Source organism: Phyllostomus discolor, chromosome 3, assembly GCF_004126475.2.
Source record: "Phyllostomus discolor isolate MPI-MPIP mPhyDis1 chromosome 3, mPhyDis1.pri.v3, whole genome shotgun sequence".
NCBI lineage: Eukaryota > Metazoa > Chordata > Mammalia > Chiroptera > Phyllostomidae > Phyllostomus > Phyllostomus discolor.
In genome coordinates, this window is record NC_040905.2 from 180,159,225 (window position 1) to 180,176,930 (window position 17,706).

Below are 17,706 nucleotides of genomic sequence, written 5' to 3' on the forward strand. Positions count from 1 at the left end.
TAAGGGTACAGCGATAAGGAAAGCTTGGGTGCTGGATAGCAATATTTGGACAAGCAGGCTGACTTTCCACTACTGTTTTCTTATTAGCAAATAGTGATTTTATAAGAGAAATACAAGGAAAGGTTTTGCTACTACTCAAGGACCTAATTATTCCTTTTCTCTTTAGGAAGATTTTCAGTCAATGACTTACGGATTTAAAATGGCTAACAGTGTCACAGATCTTCGAGTTACAGGTAATATTATTTATAAAGGTAGTTCACAAGTTTAATGTTTGGATTTGTTTCCTTTTCACCTCACTGTCTTTCTTTCTAGGCATGCTAAAGGATGTGGAGGATGACATGCAAAGAAGAGTAAAGGTATATATACATTTTTTCTCTTTTGTATAGGATTTTTGTTTTCTTCTAAATGGAAGATTAACTAAGTACAAATAGCTAATGTAGGTAGGACCTTCAACTTCCTTTGTGTATGCTGTGCCTTTCTGGTAATGAGTTTGAGGCTGTAATAGGAGCTACTGACAAGTTAATGTCACTTAAAAGTATTAGAAATTTAACCCTCAGTTTTTTAATTTAGGGCCAGTGTTTTAGCATTTTTGTATGCTACTTTAAGAGTAGCATAATACCATGGAGTTGTTAAGTTACTCAGAAGCAAGGACTGTCATCATCTTTGTAGCTTTAATAGCTAGAAGAGTGTCTACAAGACAGTGGAAAAGCTCAGTAAATGGAGGTATCCCAAATCTGGTAAAAGCCTTCTATGAATGACGTCCTTCAGCCAAATGACCCTGATGATTTGGTTGGTTCCCAAAGAGATTAAAAAGGGAAAAAAGTTCATATATCTACTATTTTTTTTTAGTTGTATAACACAGCACCATTGTCAGCAGTTTTACATTGTTGTCTTATTTGATATTTACGATTATTCATTGAATTAGACAGTAAAATGCACACAGTGCCCCACATTTAGGTGAGCAAAATACAGCTCAAAGAAGTTTAGTAACCTGTTTGAGTCTTACTTAAGGGCCTGCCACTACCCAGTGCTGTTCCAGTGCTAGAACCCAGCTCTTCTACCATATCTTCCTAGAATTTTGTCAAAACAGTCAACCGTATATTACTTGTGTATTAACAAGGTGTCTTGCATTTTAGTGCAGAACAGATCAGTATTTATTATGTGACTTAATTCTTATCATGTGATTTTGTAAAGATTACATTTTTCCTGGTAGGGTTATTAGTTTTAAAAACATCAGGAATTTCAACGAGTAGATCTTTTTAAAAGAAAGAAGTGCCGCGTGCCATGTGCTTTTACTTGTGTTATTTTTGTGTTTGCTTTTGCTGCTTTTAATACCTTACTTTTTTGTGTGATTTTTGTAATTTATATCAAGATTAACTTTCTGTATATAGTAATATTTCCTATTGAGGGAAATACTAAATACAACTTCTTTTCCCTCTCAGACATTTTTCTTACAAATAGATTCTTACAATAAATTAATTAGGTGCTTTTCCACAAATAGATTCTTACAATAAATTAATTAGGTGCTTTTCCTTATAAATTTATGATATAATGCTTCTACAGTCTTGTGTTTGTTTTAATTCACATTTTTTAAAATTTTAGAGTACTCGAAGTCGACAAGGAGAAGAAAGAGATCCAGAAGTTGAACTAGAAGTAATTGAACTTATTTTCTGGTAGATAATATCAGAGAAGTCTGCCTCTTAATGTTGTAGTTTTATGAACTGCATTATAATTTATGGAAGCCCTTTTTAAGGTATTTCTTTAAAAATTGGACATTGCAAGGGATTTTATTTCCCTTGTATTTATTTTAATAGAATAATAATACAGCTCTTTCAAATATATGATTTCAGTGCTGAATCTTCAGTATTCCTATGAGGTAGGAATTAAAAATGACTTTTTACAAATGGTACATCAGAGCTTGGCAAAAATCAAGAACTTGCATAGAATCAAAAGTTGACAATCCTTTGTTGAGATCCTAAATTTTCTAACTCAGCTTAAAGTACTTTTTTAACAGTCCTTTTTAAAATACTGATTGTATTTGTTTTAGAGATGATAGTGTAACTTTTCTCTTAGGGAAAAATCACAGCCTTGTTGCTATAGAAGCCTTATGTTTCTACTTCAATAGAGTAGGCTTTGTTATGTTTTGCTGAATCTCCTGTTTTCAGGTATGTAAAACCTGAGTGAAGGTGTTTGTAATGTAGTAAGTTGTATAGTGAGATTTCAAACTTAAAATACTGTATTTTCAAAAAAAATTATTTTGGCATACTTTTGCATCTTTTTTAACTTTCAGTTCTTTATTTTTTTTTTTAGCACCAACAGTGTTTAGCAGTATTCAGCAGAGTGAAATTTACTCGAGTGTTACTGACAGTGCTTATTGCCTTTACTAAGAAGGAGGTAAGGACATTTACTGTAATCTTTCTATTTTAGTGGGGGCTTTTTGTTTTCTTTTAGATGGAATTCTTTATTGAAGTGGTTCTGAGACTTTTCCATTAAAATGTGCCCAGTTGCACATAGATAGCACTCAACATTTGGTGTGTTTACATCAGAGTAGCCCTGATGATTTTCTCAAAAAGTCTTAAAATTTTACATTCTACTCCATAACATGCATGTATGTCATTGTTATAAAAATTAGGTAGTTATATGTTGTGAATTGAAAGGAGAAAGTAACAATGAAAATTTTAGGATATTTTCTTTCATTCAAGAAATAATAACTGCTAGATTTGTGTAGATCCCAAAGTAAGTCCTAGATGGTAAATTTTGTGTGTGTGTGTGTGTGTGTGTGTGTATCTCAATTACAGATGAATTTTTGAATAGTTAATAAGTGGTGACTAAAGAGTCAACTTTTACCATTGTTCTAACTCCTATACTTTCTTTTCTCCATTTTTTGTTTGTTTCACTTTGATGAATGACAAAGTAGAAATGTTGCTATTTTCCAGTTGGCTGCATCTCTCTTTTTTAAACAAAAGATTAATAGAATAAACTAGAAGTCCTTAAAATTTTTTTAATGGCTTCTACAAAATATGGATATGGCTAAAAAAAATAATGATTTCTATCCTAACAGGATCTGGACATCCTGTATTAAGTGAATAGTTTGTGAAAACCAGTGACATTACAACAAACATTTAAATTCATTATTGTTTATAGGATTTTCCTATTTAATATATATCTTTCAGTGAAAGAATATGTAAGAATGTTTTTGGTGATTTATTTGCTAGACCAGTGCTGTTGCAGAAGCTCAAAAATTGATGGTTCAAGCAGCAGATCTTCTTTCTGCCATTCATAACTCATTGCATCATGGCATCCAGGCCCAGAATGATACTACAAAAGGGGGTAAGTGTCTGTTTTGCTCCTACTCTTTTTTCATTCTTTCCCAATCAGAGTGTGTATATATTGTTTGGTTTGTTCAAAAATTTCATATAGCCCTGGCTGGCATAGCTCAGTGGATTGAGCGAGGGCTGCGAATCAGGCATCGCAGGTTCGATTCCCAGTCAGGGCACATGCCTAGGTTGTGGGCCATGGCCCCCAGCAACCGCACATTGATGTTTCTCTCTGTCTCTCTGTCTCTCTCTCTCTCTTTCTCTTTCTCTCCCTCCCCCCTTCCCTCTCTAAAAATAAATAAAATCTTTAAAAAAAATAAAAATCGCTACTTAAAGTTTAAAAAATTTTTTTCATTTAATTCAGTCTGTCTGGACCTTGGAATGTTTTGCTTCATAGACTTACAAAATGTTTATGCCCCCTTCTTTTAACATTTTTTCTAGTATGAAAAGAGTAGTATATTTTATTCTTTTTGCTCTGGGGACCATGTTATGATGTCAACAGTACAGTCTCTTTTTTTTTTTTTTTTTTTTTTAATCTTTAGAGAGAGGGGAAAGGAGGCAGAAAGAGAAACATGGATGCATGAAAGATACATCGATCAGTTGCCTCTCACACGTCCCCAATTGGGGACCTGGCATGCAACCCAGGCATGCACCCTGACTGGGAATAAAACTGGTGACCTTTTGGGTCACAGGTTAGCACTCAATCCACTGAACCACACCAGCCAGGGCAGTACATTCTTTTTTAGTCACCTCTCCCCTTTACTTCTTTGACAGATCATTACCTTTATTACAGAGTCTTCCCTGCCTTCACCAGGCAGCTTCAGTATTACCCCATTGGACTCATACATGCCTCTGCTACAGCATTTTTTAGTGTATCATATTGTAGTTGTTTACCTGTTTGTCTTTCCGTGAGTTTTTGATACTTTAGGGACTTTCTTATTTGTTTATCCCTTTAGTGCTTGGCACATTGTTGACACTCAGATTTAATTTATGAAATAAGCCTTAATATGAAAGGAATAGTGTACTTTTCTTGTAAAAGTTGCAAGTAAATTAATATTTTAGATAATATGTGGCAATTTTGATTACCCTTAAAACTTATTGAAAATGAGCCCTGGCTAGTATGGCTCAATTGGTTGGATGTTGTCCTGCAAACTGAAAGGTCATGGTTCAATTCCCTAACAGGGTACATGCTCGGGTTGCAGGTTTGTTCGGTCCTCAGTTGGGGCACATGCAAAAGGCAACCGATTAAAGTTTCTTTCTCACATTGATGTTTCTCTCCTTCCATTCTCCTGTCTCTAGAATCAATAAAAGAAGACTAATTTAAATTTATTAAAATAAGATGAAATTTACTTTCTTTAAACTTTGTTTCCCAGTTGTTGGTGTTGTGACCAGGAAGGCCAGTTTTTCCTAATTTTACTGCTTTCTTTTTGCGTTCCTCACGTTTTAGGGACAGCAGTTGGATCTTCCCCTTCCTACAAACTTTTTTTCTTACTCAGGTGTTAGATAGTGGGGTAGTGCAAAGGTAATTTGGTTTAGGAAATCAGTATTATCATAATCTTTATTTATCTAATAATTACAGTGAATATATTAATTCATTAACATTTTTTCATTTTGTTCAGTAGGGGAATATGTATATAAGATGCCTAACCAGGTGGCATTCTGTAACCATGGTACATTAAAAAAAGGTTGTTATGCATAGCAAGCTGCCTAGTACTTATTTACAGAGAAGTACAACATATCTGCAGCTCTTCAATACTTTGAATACTAGTGCAAGAATACTTTTGTGAAAACTATAACTGTGAGGATACTCATCACCATAGGATCATTAGTTGTCCAGGTGATTTGTGGCTTCCCTATAGTCAGGGCTTAAAAAAAAAAAAGAAAAATATTGCCTGTGTGTATATTCTCCACTGTTTGGTTTTATAGTCTGCTTACAAATAAGCTTCAGGAAGATGATTTGCTTAAAGCTGTCTCGACGATTAAGCAGGTGAAGTAGTAAATTTAGGGAGTACTTACTCTGCTTAGTTTTCTGTTTAAACCTTTAGCTGTCTTAATTTAACATTGTAATTATTCCTTGAGCATAAAGCTAAAAAGTTCTATAATAAAAAAAAACTAGCCCTGCCTGGCGTAGCTCAGTGGATTGAGCACGGGTTGCGAACCAAAGTGTCACAGGTTCGATTCCCAACCAGGGTACATGCCTGGGTTGCAGGCTATAACCCCCAGCAACCGCACATTGATGTTTCTCTCTCTCTCTGTCTCCCTCCCTTCCCACTCTAAAAATAAATGAATAAAATCTTTAAAAACAAAACAAAAAAACTGAATGCCTTCCCAATGTCTATTTTAAGAAGAATGATGATAAAACAATGCTGTAGATTAGTTTTCATCTCAGATAACTCATTTGCCTTAATATTATAACTCCAGCTGGTAACAAAACGGCTATGTAAAGCTTTAAATCACTGAGCATTCATGTAGGGTAACAGAGATTCTGGATGGGGCATCATTGAATAGTACACATTATGGGAGAGTTAAGTGAAAAATTAAATATTTACTATTGTGACCGACTTACTTCCTCTTTCCCTCCAAACTTTAGCCACTTTTTTCCCTCACTTAGTTTCCAAAACAGTACAGCCTAGCTCTTGTACACCACTTAAGAGTTTGAAAGAGTCTTTTTAGAGAAGTCTGACACCCAGAGGTAGGTGAAAACATAGCAAAATTTGTACTGTCATGATAAAACGGCTTGGTGGAAAAGCCTAACTTATATTCACAGAGCTCTTAATGAGGTTTATTTTATCCTTCAGTGACAAATCTAGTCAAGGTGGGAAGTCTCAAGCCAGAAAATAGGAACAAAACAGGCAAGTGGATCAAAACAGGATGCCTTTAAAAATGAGAAAAATCAGTGCATGTGTAAAATGTAATACATATAGCATATTAGGAAAAAAAAAGGAATAAGAGCTCTGGCCTGAGTTGGTTGGAGTGTTGTCCTGTATACCAAAAGGTGTGCAGGTGTGATCCCCAGTTGGGGTGTGTACAGGAGGCAGCCAATTTACGTCTCTCTCTCTCACTGATGCCTCTCTCTCTCCTGCTTTCCTCCCTCTAAAGTCAGTGAACATATCCTTGGGTGATGATTAAAAAGGAAAAAAAGAACATGGTCTTTGAGATTCAAATGTAAACAGAAATGATAAAAATTGAAAGAAAACAATGCAAACTGGAGGAAATCTTAGAGAAAGTAGAGTAAAAAGTGTAGAGATTGAAAATAAGGCGAATGAAAAATACTATAGGATCAGTTCCAGAAGGTTTAATATCCAATAAGGATAAAAATAAGATAAAAGAAATGTAAACTAATAAAGGTTGTTCCAGAAATAAGAGATCAGAAAGTAGAAGCAAAAACACACCCCAAAAAATCATTTATGAAAATTTTATGGATTTGATTGATACAAATACTTAGATTGAAGGGACCAATAAAGAGGTACCTGGTACAACCAGGATGAAAATAGACTTCTTTTAAACCATATCATCATGAAACTTCATATTGGTGGGTTAAAACTCAGGGTCCTAAGAGATTTGAAAGAGACAAAATCAAGTTACAGATACGGAATCAAGACAGAAGGTCATTAGACTTCTTAACAGCAGTAATGGAAACATAAATCAGTGGCGCAAAGAACAAAGTTGAAGGAGTCATTCTTTCTGATTTCAAAACTGACTGCAAAGCTACAGTAATTAAGACAGTGTGGGGCTTGTCTAAAGATAGGCATACATCTGTAGAATAGAGTCAGAATCCAAAAACTAACCCTCACACTTATGGTCATCTTGAAACCTGTGTTATTTTATTTGGAAAAGTCCTTGCAGGTGCAACTAAGTAAAGATCTTTCAATGAGATAATTTTGGATTATCTATTTGGGCCCTAAATATCATCCTAAATATCTTAAAAGAGGCAGAGGAAGATTAAACACACAGAAGAGACAGTGATGGGAAGACAGGTATAGATTTGTATGAGGCAGCTAGAGGCCAGAGAATTCCAGCAGCCACGAAAAGCTGGAAGGGACAAGGAATAAGTTTTCCCTTTAGAGTCTTTGGACAGAGTGCTGTCCTGTCAGTGCCTTGGACTAAGATCAGTCCAGTGAAACTGATCTTAAATTTCTGGCCTTTAGAGCTGTGAGAGAATAAGTGTTTATTGTTTTAAAACATCCAACTGGTGCCCTGGCTGGTGTGTGGCTCGGTGGATCGAGCGCAGGCATCCAAACCAAGAGGTCACCAGTTCCCAGTCAGGGAGCATGCCTGGGTTGTGGGCCGGGTCCCCAGTGGGGGATGCGTGGGAGGCAGCCACACATTGATGTTTCTGTCCCTCTCTTTCTCCTTCCCTGCCTCTCTCTCGGAATAAAATTTTAAAAAAAGTTTGTATGTCCGTATACATATGTATGTTTTCTAGCTCTATCATCTAAAGGATCTATCATCCAGATCTTGCTTCCTAAAGACTATTGTCCACTGAAAGTATCTGGGGGTGGGACTTGATCAAGATGGTGACATAGGAGGCTCCTAAGCTTTCTCCCATGAACATAGTGAATGCACAGCTATATACAAAGCAATTCCTTCTGAAAGATACCCAGAAACTAGCTGATCAGCTCCTATGCACTAGATGAATGAGAAAATACCCACACCTAAATAGGCAGGAAAAGCTGAGACATACTCTGCCATAACCCCCCAACATAGGGCTATACAGTCAGGAGAGTACCCCTGACTTCCAGCTTTCTTCCTGAGGAGTGAACTGTTTGCACTCCACCTCTAGCATCCCAACTTTTAAGACTCCTTCTGGAGAGACAGGATCTTAGAACAGCTAGCTCTGAAAGGCAGCAGGGCTTGTGTCCACAAGACCCACAAGACTACAGCAAAGAATTAAGCAGTTCTTAATGGGCTTGTGAGCACTTGCCTTGGCTGTCCCTGTAGGGGTCAGCAGGGAGAGAGCAGACAAAATTACCCTTCTGTCAAGCTGTCTGTGAAAGAGGTTTATCTGTATACTTTAAAAGCTGCTGCCTGAGGCAGTTTCTCACTTAGCAGGCACTAGCTAGTGGTGGGCTGTGATCCTTCCCAGAGACCAGGGAAGTCCAAGGATACCTTGCTTGCCTTCTCCCTCCAACCCACTCCCAAGCTGCCAGTACCTCCCTGGAAGAACTTTGTTTATACAACTGCACCCCACCTTTTACTGCTACTGGCTGAGGGATGGAACTTGGATCCCTAGCCAGGGGGCTTCTATCTATGAGTCCCAGAAGACTAGCAAACAAAGAAGCAGTTCTTTTATTTTTAATATTTTATTGTTATTCTATTATGGTTGTCCCCAATTTTCCCCTTTGTCTTCATCCACCCAGCCTACCCCTACCTCTACCCCCACAGTCCATCCCCACCCTGTTGTCCATGGCCATGGGTCCTTGACTAGTCCCTTCCCTTTTTTTCTACCATTATCCTCCTCCCCTCTTGTCACTGTCAGCCTGTTCCTTGTTTCCATGCCTCTGGTTCTATTTTGCTCATTTGTTTGTTTTGTTCATTAGGTTCTTCTAACAGGTAATAAGATCGTACAGTATTTGTCTTTTCACTGCCTGGCTTGTTTCACAGTCATTTGCCGTGGCTGTCCCTGCAGGGATCCATGCAGAGGGAGTAGTCAAAATTACTCGTCTCTTAGTCTTCCCCTGAAATAGGTTTGTCTGCATTCCATAAAAGCTGCTACCTGAGTGTTGGGCTTCTAATTTAGCAGGCATCTAAAGGCTGGATGAGATTTTCCTGAGACTGGGAAAACCAGCAGGCACCTTTCCCACTTCCTCTGTCCAACTTGTTGTAATGATAAAACCCAGTTACCAGTATCCCCCAGGAAGGAGCTTGTACACACACAGCTGGTGCTCAAGGGATGAGCCCTCAGATTACCTGGCTCTACTGACCAACAGGGCTTGGATTCAGGAGCCCCACTGGACTGTAAAACAAAGAAACAGTTGTTATCAGGTATGGGAGCACCCTTCCTCCTATGGATATACACCCAGACCTAGCACAGAGGAATTAGACAAAAATGCCCATCTCCTAGTTTCTGCCTGGGAGGGACTTAACTACATGCTTCCCCAGCTGCTACAAGAGGGTTTAGCTTCTAATTGGCCTGCATATAGATGCTGGCTTTGGGACACTGGTGAGTCTTGACACACCCTCAACTACTACTAAGAACTGAGGGGAAGGTGAGGACAATCACAGAAGTTTAAAGGCAACTAGCAGCTTGGGCTGGGCTGAAAACATAGGAACGTATAAAACTGTGAAACATAAATAAATACAGTGGCCCTTGTGTATCAGCAACAGACTGGTTCCAGGATCCTCCATAGATGTGCAAGTCCCTTCTATGAAGTAGCAAAGAACAGCGCATATAGTCGGCCTTCTGTGTCCACGGGTTCCCAGTCGTGGATTGATCTCTGGTTGGTTGAATCCATGGATGCAAAACCTGTGGCTGCCAAGGGCCAACTAGTTGAATTCAGAATACTCTAATGTTGTTAATGGTAGTGGGTAAAGCACTTATAATTCTTACATGAAGGTTAAAAAACAAAAGTATTTAAAATAACTATAGTTGCAATAATTTGTTAATGATATGCAATGTAAAAAGATGAAAATTGTAACATCATCAAAAGCATAAAATATGACGGACTGGGCTTTTGTATGTGTTTGAGGTTATCTGCTTAAAATACACTATTATTGAGTACAAATGTATTTTATGCAAGCCTCATGGTAACCACAAAGCAAAAGCCTATAGATATTAAAAAAAGAGAGAGATAGAGAAAGTAATCAAAGGATAACACTACAGAAAATTATCAAATAACAAAGGAAAAGAGCAAGAGAAAAAAGGAAACGAATTATAAAAATTAGAAAACCACCAGAAAACAGTCTACAAAGTGAGATCGGCAATTCCATATCTATCCATAATTACTTTAAATGAAAACTAAATTCTCCAATCAGTAGGCATATAGGAATAACTAAAGGTTGGCCAACTTTGTTTATCTTTGGTAAACCAGCTCTTAGTTTTGTTGATTGTTTCTGTTGTTTTTCTGGTTTCTATAGCATTTATTTTTACTCTGATCATTATTATTTCCTTCCCTCGGCTAACTTTGGGCTTAATTTGTTTCCTAGTTCCTTGAAGTATAAAGTTAGGTTGTTTATTTGAAATGTTTCTAATTTTTTACATATGTTCTTTTATTGCTATGAACTTCCCTGTCACAACTGCTTTTGAAGTTCATAGGTTTTGGTGTGTTTTTTCCATTTTCATTTGGTTTGAGATAGTTTTTGATTTCTTCTTTGACCCATTGGTTGTTTAGAACTGTGTTGTTTAGTTTCCATGTATTTGTGGATTTTCTATTTGCCTCTTGTTGCTTCCTAGTTTCATACCATTATAGTCAGAAAAGATAGTTATGCGGGAATATATTAACCGTGTTTTATCCCATTCTTGGTTTGGAGGCAGAAGGCCCTCCCTGTAAACACCACCACCACCATGTAGATGGCAAGTACAACTTTAGCTTTTAAATATGCTTATCTATTTTAAAATATGTGTGCATAGATATATTAATTGTAAATTATAAAATCTAGAGGATATTATGATTAGAATTCATTTGGAGATGTTTTTGAAACTGCCTTTTTTCACATTTAGTAGTGTTTGAAGTTTTAAATTCCAAGAAACATTGAAAATCTTATTTTTATTTCTTTTTAGATCATCCAATTATGATGGGTTTTGAGCCCCTTGTTAACCAGAGGCTACTTCCACCCACTTTTCCTCGATATGCAAAGATAATTAAAAGAGAAGAAATGGTCAACTATTTTGCAAGATTAATAGATAGAATAAAAACTGTTTGTGAGGTGGTAAACTTAACAAATTTACACTGTATCCTGGTAAGTACAAATCTCTATTCTTAATATAACTATTTGTTTTAGAGATTAAGAAACTAAAGTCATGAGGCTACATAATTCATCCACACTTTACAAATGGGAGTTTAAACTTTGCCTTACAAAGTTTAAAATGAGGGGAGTGAAACTTTTTTTTCTTTTTTTTTCGTCTGGTTGCTCTTGTTACAGTGGGGGGCGGAGCCTTAGGTGTTCACCGGGGCTGGGCACCCCACTCACTAGATTGTGACGTTATATGTGGGGGCGGGGGTGGGAGCTGGGACGGGAGGGAACAATGGCAGTAGTTCCGTTCTCCTGGGATCTCAGTCCCTTCTTGGATCCTGGGCTGCGAGCTCTGTCCTGGTCCACAATTGCCGCCTCACTGGGTCCGCCAGCCGCAGCTTGCGTACTCGGGACCACCGCTGCGTTCTTGCGCACTGGATGGCTTTTGCACTGATTTCGCGCCAAGTTTTCCCCCTGACCTCCGCATGCCGCTGACCCACGTGGCCGCCCCCCCCCCCCCCCCCCAGCCTCCCTGGCTCATTGTCTCCTACCAGTCTGGATGTACGGGTCTACTTCAACTTCTTGGCTGTCCGACTTCCATTCAGATAAATCTTCTGTCAGTTCTGGGTGTTATTCTGTCTGTAAATTATTGTTGTTCTAATCTTGGTTGTGTGAGGAGATATGGTGAGTCCACCTATTCCTCCATCTTGCCGGAAGTCCAAGAATCATAGAATCTTAAGAGAGAGAAAAGATCACAGATGTAAGCCAATTCATTTTGCAGTTTGTCATAATGCTAAACCTAGGTTTAGAGGGATTGTAACTAAATGAGATTGGTTAGTGACATATCTGGATAATAAATAGAGATTTCTTACTCTTCTGCTGCATCTACCTTTCTGATCCTTAATTGTTACATGGGTACCTATTTATGTTTACCAGATTAATTATAGGGTTTTAGAAAGGGAGAGATCAATGTGAATTGGCATGAGAAAATATAATACACAGTTGGAATTTGTATTCTGGCAGAAGATAATGGATTACCTTGTCAGTGCATAATGACGCACCATAGAGGGGAGCTAGGGGAGCCAGGCCTGGACTGCTGGCCCTGGACCTGGAAAGAGTCTAGTAGGAGAAAAGTCTGGATCCCCGGAGGACTTGGGACAGAGGAATGGGCAGTGGTAGTAGGGGTCTGGGGGTACAAGAGGCTAAGAGTAGAGGGAAGGATAAAAAGTCAGGGAGGGTTAGAGACCAAATGGTCTGGTTAATCTGCATAAGAACCCTGTTATTAGGATAATGACGGATTACTTTTTGTTTGTTAAGATTTTATTTATTTTTAGAGAGGGGAAGGGAAGGAGAAAGAAAGGGGAACATCAGTGTGTGTTTGCCTCTCAGACGCCCCCTACTGGGGATCTGGCCCCAACCCAGGCATGTGTTCCAACTGGGAATTGAACCAGCTACACTTTGGTTTGCAGGCTGGCAACTCAATCCACAGGGCCACACCAGCTAGGGCAGGTTAATGCCAGATTATAAAGAATGCTGACATATTAGTAAAATAAAGATAAGCATCCAAATGAAAAATTGGGAAAGGACATAGGCACACACTTTTAAAAAGAAGTAAACATTAACAATGTTTAACCTTACTAGTTATTAAAGAAATGTAATTTATAACAACTAGATTGAAAAGTATAATAATATTTAATGTTGATAAAGGGAAATAGTCATTCTCCTGTATTCCTCTTGTTGATACTTAGTTATAAGTACACTAATTTATTTTGCATTACTATGTGTAGATACTCATTTGACTGTTGTTCCCTCTACATGATGAAGTGCATAATATTGGTTGTCTCTGGATATTAACAGCTAGAGACAGCCAGTAGACTACCTCTTTCCACTCTTAAAAATGTGTTACTTTGACCCCCCCAAAATGCAGAAAGATATTAAGATGATAAATAACTACTATCCTACAACCTACAGATGTTAACATTTCAGTGTGTTTTATCTTTTTTTTTTCTCTATCTGTATAATCCCATGTATAGCTTTCTGAGCATATCTTTTGGGTTTTCCCTAGAGTCAGGAAGTCAGTCAGTAATATGAATCCAGTTGGCCTGGTTATTACTTGGTATTCATTTAGGTGAAGTAGGAAGTAAACCCTAAAATTAATTAGTAAAATATTGTTGACAGTTATTTTCATGGTGTACAAATTTAATGTGAGTGTCCACAAAAGACTACTATTGGTCAGTTGGTTTAAAGAAAAATTGAGGCTCTAAAATTGTCCAAGGTCTCTGATATAGTTTAGACAATTCTGTAGAGATGATCTTTAACAGTCGGTCATATTCTAACTGAGAGTGTTTTATTTCCAGTAAAACCTACACTCCATATGCAAATGTTTTCTGCTTTTATTTAATCCATTATTGACGTTACTTTTTCTCTGTTTATCTTTTAGGATTTTTTCTGTGAGTTTAGTGAACAATCACCTTGTGTTCTTTCAAGGTCTCTATTACAAGTAAGTGTCACTTAGTATTGAAAAAACTTCTTTAAACATCAAATTATGTGTCTGTTGACATTGTTTTATTGATGGAACAAAAGGTAAATGCTTCTTTCTAAAGCCTATTCCACAGTTGATGTTACATTCTTAAATTACAAGCATTGACTTAAATTGTTAGACATTCATCAAGATCATATCCTGGGCCATAAAATAAACTTTAATTTTAAAACAGTTGAATGATACAAAGTATGTTCTCTGATTAGTTTGAATTAAATGAGCAATTCATAGAAGATCTGGAAAATTCTCCAAATATTTAGAAATTAATGCATGTCTAAATAACCCATGGATCAAAGAGGAAGTCTTAAAATAGAATGAAATGAAAATATAATTAATATGGTCAATTTTTGACCAATTACCAAGGGAAGTCCATAGAGAAATGGTAGTCTTTTTAGTGGGTGGTTCAAGAACAATTGGATAGGCATATGGGTGGAAAACTGACTCAGAATACATCATAAACTTAAATGTAAAATGTGAAACTAAAACTTTTAGAAGAAAGCATAGGAGAAAATCTCTGTGACATTGGAAAAGGCAGAGAATTCTCAGGTGTGATGTCAAAAGCACAATCTTTAAGTTGATAAATGTAAAACTTTAATCCTGTGGAAGACATTTAAGAAAATGAAGAGACTGGAGTAGGAGAAAATATTTGCAAATCATGTCTGACAAAGGACTTGAATCTAGAACATAAAAAGAACTCTAAAAGTATAATAAAAAACAGACCATCCAATTTTTTAAATAAGCAAAAATTTGAACACTTTGACATGGAAAAAACTCAACATCATTAGTATTACAGAAGTGCAAATTAAAACCATAATGAAATGCCACTATCCGCCATCTTATAAAGGAAAATAAAATAGCAAGTGCTTGTAAGGATGCAGTACTGATGGGAATGTGAAGTGATACATACTTTTTGGGAAACAACTTGGCAGATTCTTATAAAGTGAAATGTAGAAATCCCACTTCTACTTGTTTACTAGAGAAGTAGAATCCGATGTTCTGGAAAACCGTATACAAATATTTATAGCTATTTGGTTCATGATCATCAAAAACTGGAAATAACCCACATGTGTTAAGAAATCAAATAGGGTATAATATAATAAATATTAAAATGCAATGAGGTTAAGAGAACAAATTAAATGCAAATTATTATGAAGTAATATTTTAATTTAATGTATTTTTTAATAATCTATTGTTTTTTTCCAATTTTGGAAAGGTTGCATTTTTTGTTTTAAGATTTTATTTATGTTTAGAGAAGGGGAAGGCAGGGCAAAAAGGGGAGAGAAACATCAAATGTTTGGTTGCCTCTCATGCATTCCTTACTGGTATTACAGATTACCGACTAGCTAAGTATTTATAGCCATTTACTATTTCATAATTTCTGAAACCTTTTCTTATGTAATTAGCTCATTTGACATAATTAGACTAGTCAGTTTATTTTTGACAAGTTCACAATTACTACTCTTGACTTGGAAGATTTTTTCCTACACATTTTTAATTCTCCTGCATCAAAATACACCTTAAATAGGGATTAATATGTAATACCTGTTGTGGAGGCAGTGATTTATAAAAATTTTCCACCAACTTTTTATATTTTAATCCCTTTTGTATTCTGTGGGGTTCCTTAAAAAGATTTTATTTGTTTATTTGTTTAAGGGGAAGGGAGGGAAAAAGAGAAGGAGAGAAATATCAGTGTGAAAGAGAAACATGGATCTGTTGTTTCTCCTGTGCTCTCTGACCGGGGATCAAACCACAACCCAGGCAAGTGCTCTCACTGGGAATCGAACCAGTGACATTTTGCATTGAGGGACAACACCCAGCCAACTGAGGCACACCAGTCAGGGCCTCTGTGGTATTTATAGCCAAGAAGTATTCTCATGTCACAGTAATGGGAACTATATGTGCAGTATGTCAAGTTTGTGACAGCATTACTAATATGTAACATTTGTTTTTAAGACCACTTTCCTGGTTGATAACAAAAAGGTCTTTGGAACTCATCTCATGCAAGACATGGTGAAAGATGCCCTTCGGTCTTTTGTCAGTCCTCCGGTGCTTTCCCCAAAGTAAGTATCAGAAGATGTTTTATAATACATGTTCCTTAAAAGCCCAAATTCTCTGTCCTTCTCCTTTTTAGCCAAGAAATAAAAAAAACTGTTGAAATCAAGTCTCCATATAAAAACAACAAATTCAATCACATTAAAATTAATTAATTTATGCCACATATTGTTTAGATTTAAATTGAGGTTTTTGTGAGGTTGACCTTAGGTCCAATATGAGTAGAAAAACTTCAAGCAGTTACAAGAAATTCAGTAAATTATATTGATTCCTACTGTGTGCAAAACACTGTGTTAGTTAGGCATTTTGGGAAGTAATTAAAAAAACAAGGTAAGGTCTCTTTTCAACAAGCTCAGTCCAGATAGAAATAGAAAATGCAGGTGATTGATTCTTAAATTATGTTCTGATGGAGTCACTACCCTGAAAACTTGCTGCCGTAAGAGGCTGGAAAGTATTTCAGGCAGAAAGAATCATAATTTGAGTTGACATTTTGGAAAATAAGTAGAGCTTTCCGTGGTGGATGGAAGAAAGGAGTCTTTACTTCTTAACAAAGAAACCAGCATGTGTGAAGATGGGGTGTATGGGTGGTGTATTATAAGAACAGTTAGTGGCTCGGCATTCAGTCTGAATGAATCATTCAGTTGAATGAATCATGCCACATCTCACATAGAACTCTCTGGTAGCTTTCTTTGGTTAGGTTTCCCCAGAAGCCGACCCTGTGACAAAGTTTCATGTAAATATTATTATAAATTTTTCCCAGGAAAAAAACAGTAGAGCTGTGGGCAGGTGGGACATGGAAAAGAAGAAAGCCACCACACAAAGGTGTGCTCTGTGGAAAGTAACCCTTGTTCATTCTTGTCAGGAGCTCTGTAGACAGTGCATGACACCTCAAGAGTTGTTAGGGGCCAGGGAGCTTGAGAATTTACCCAGACACCTCGCAATTAACGACTGCCTCTTAACCAGGAGGAAGTAAATTCCCAAGTGTCCTCAGTGTTGGTTAACATTTCACCGTTGCGTCCACAGGTAAAGCCAAAGTCTTTCTAATTGAGCCTTCAAGGCTCATACACTCTGATCTAGATCCCTATCCTGACACCTGTCTGACTGCATCTCTTACCGCTCTCCCCTCACCTCCTTGGCTTCAGCCACACTGACTCTCTTGTTGCTGGAACGTACACTCTCTGATGGCCTTTACACAGGAATGGGGGTAGAGGGTGTTTCCTCAAAGATTCCCAGGGCCAGCTTCCTCACCACCCTCAAGTCCAGTGTCACCTCAGTGAGGGCTACCCTGATCATTCTATTTAAAAAGGGTCAACCTTCCCCCATCTCCCATGACCCAGCATTCCATTTCTTTCATTATTTTATGGTTAATTCAGGAACTGCTTCAAGTTTTTAGAAAGGAATTGGCATGGTAGAGTATGTATTTTTTTAGTAGGAAGCAAACCAGTAGTGATAATGGAGGCAAAGTGTTTAGCGGGGCTGATTTGGTAGTACAGGTAATAGATGAAGAAGAATTAAACCCTGGAAATATAAAGGAGAGGACAGATTTCAGTAGTACAATTAATAGGAATAATTTTGTTAGTAAACTTAGTAGGATGTGACAGCTTTTTCAATAAGGAATGGAAAGGGAAGAGAATGTAACTATTGCTTTAAAAAAAAAAAAGCAAGCTGATTATAGTAGTTCCCACCCCTTATCCATGGGGGATACATTCCAGGACCCCAAGTGGTTTCTGAAACCTCAGACAGTACCACACCCTATATACACTATTCTTTAAAATACATATATCTTTTCACATAAAGGAAGCCCTTTACAGCTTCTCTTTGGCATATCCAAATCACCGGTATGGGGGAGGAGAATTTTCCTTTTCCCTGCTTAGTTCTTCCTGGTTGAAGAATTAAAATGACACA

At 37.2% G+C, this 17,706-nt stretch overlaps 1 protein-coding gene across 2 annotated transcripts in view; it reads left to right on the forward strand.

Annotated features, from left to right (window-relative positions):
- Window positions 1-17,706, forward strand: part of NAA35 (N-alpha-acetyltransferase 35, NatC auxiliary subunit) — a 58,359-nt gene that overhangs the window by 25,207 nt on the left and 15,446 nt on the right. For both annotated transcript variants that reach the window (XM_028508071.2, XM_036021800.1), the window contains exons 7-14: window positions 167-233; window positions 313-356; window positions 1,603-1,653; window positions 2,311-2,394; window positions 3,216-3,330; window positions 11,038-11,216; window positions 13,651-13,710; window positions 15,703-15,809. In XM_028508071.2, the coding sequence (XP_028363872.1) occupies window positions 167-233; window positions 313-356; window positions 1,603-1,653; window positions 2,311-2,394; window positions 3,216-3,330; window positions 11,038-11,216; window positions 13,651-13,710; window positions 15,703-15,809 (707 nt within the window). The remainder of the gene's footprint in view (window positions 1-166; window positions 234-312; window positions 357-1,602; window positions 1,654-2,310; window positions 2,395-3,215; window positions 3,331-11,037; window positions 11,217-13,650; window positions 13,711-15,702; window positions 15,810-17,706) is intronic.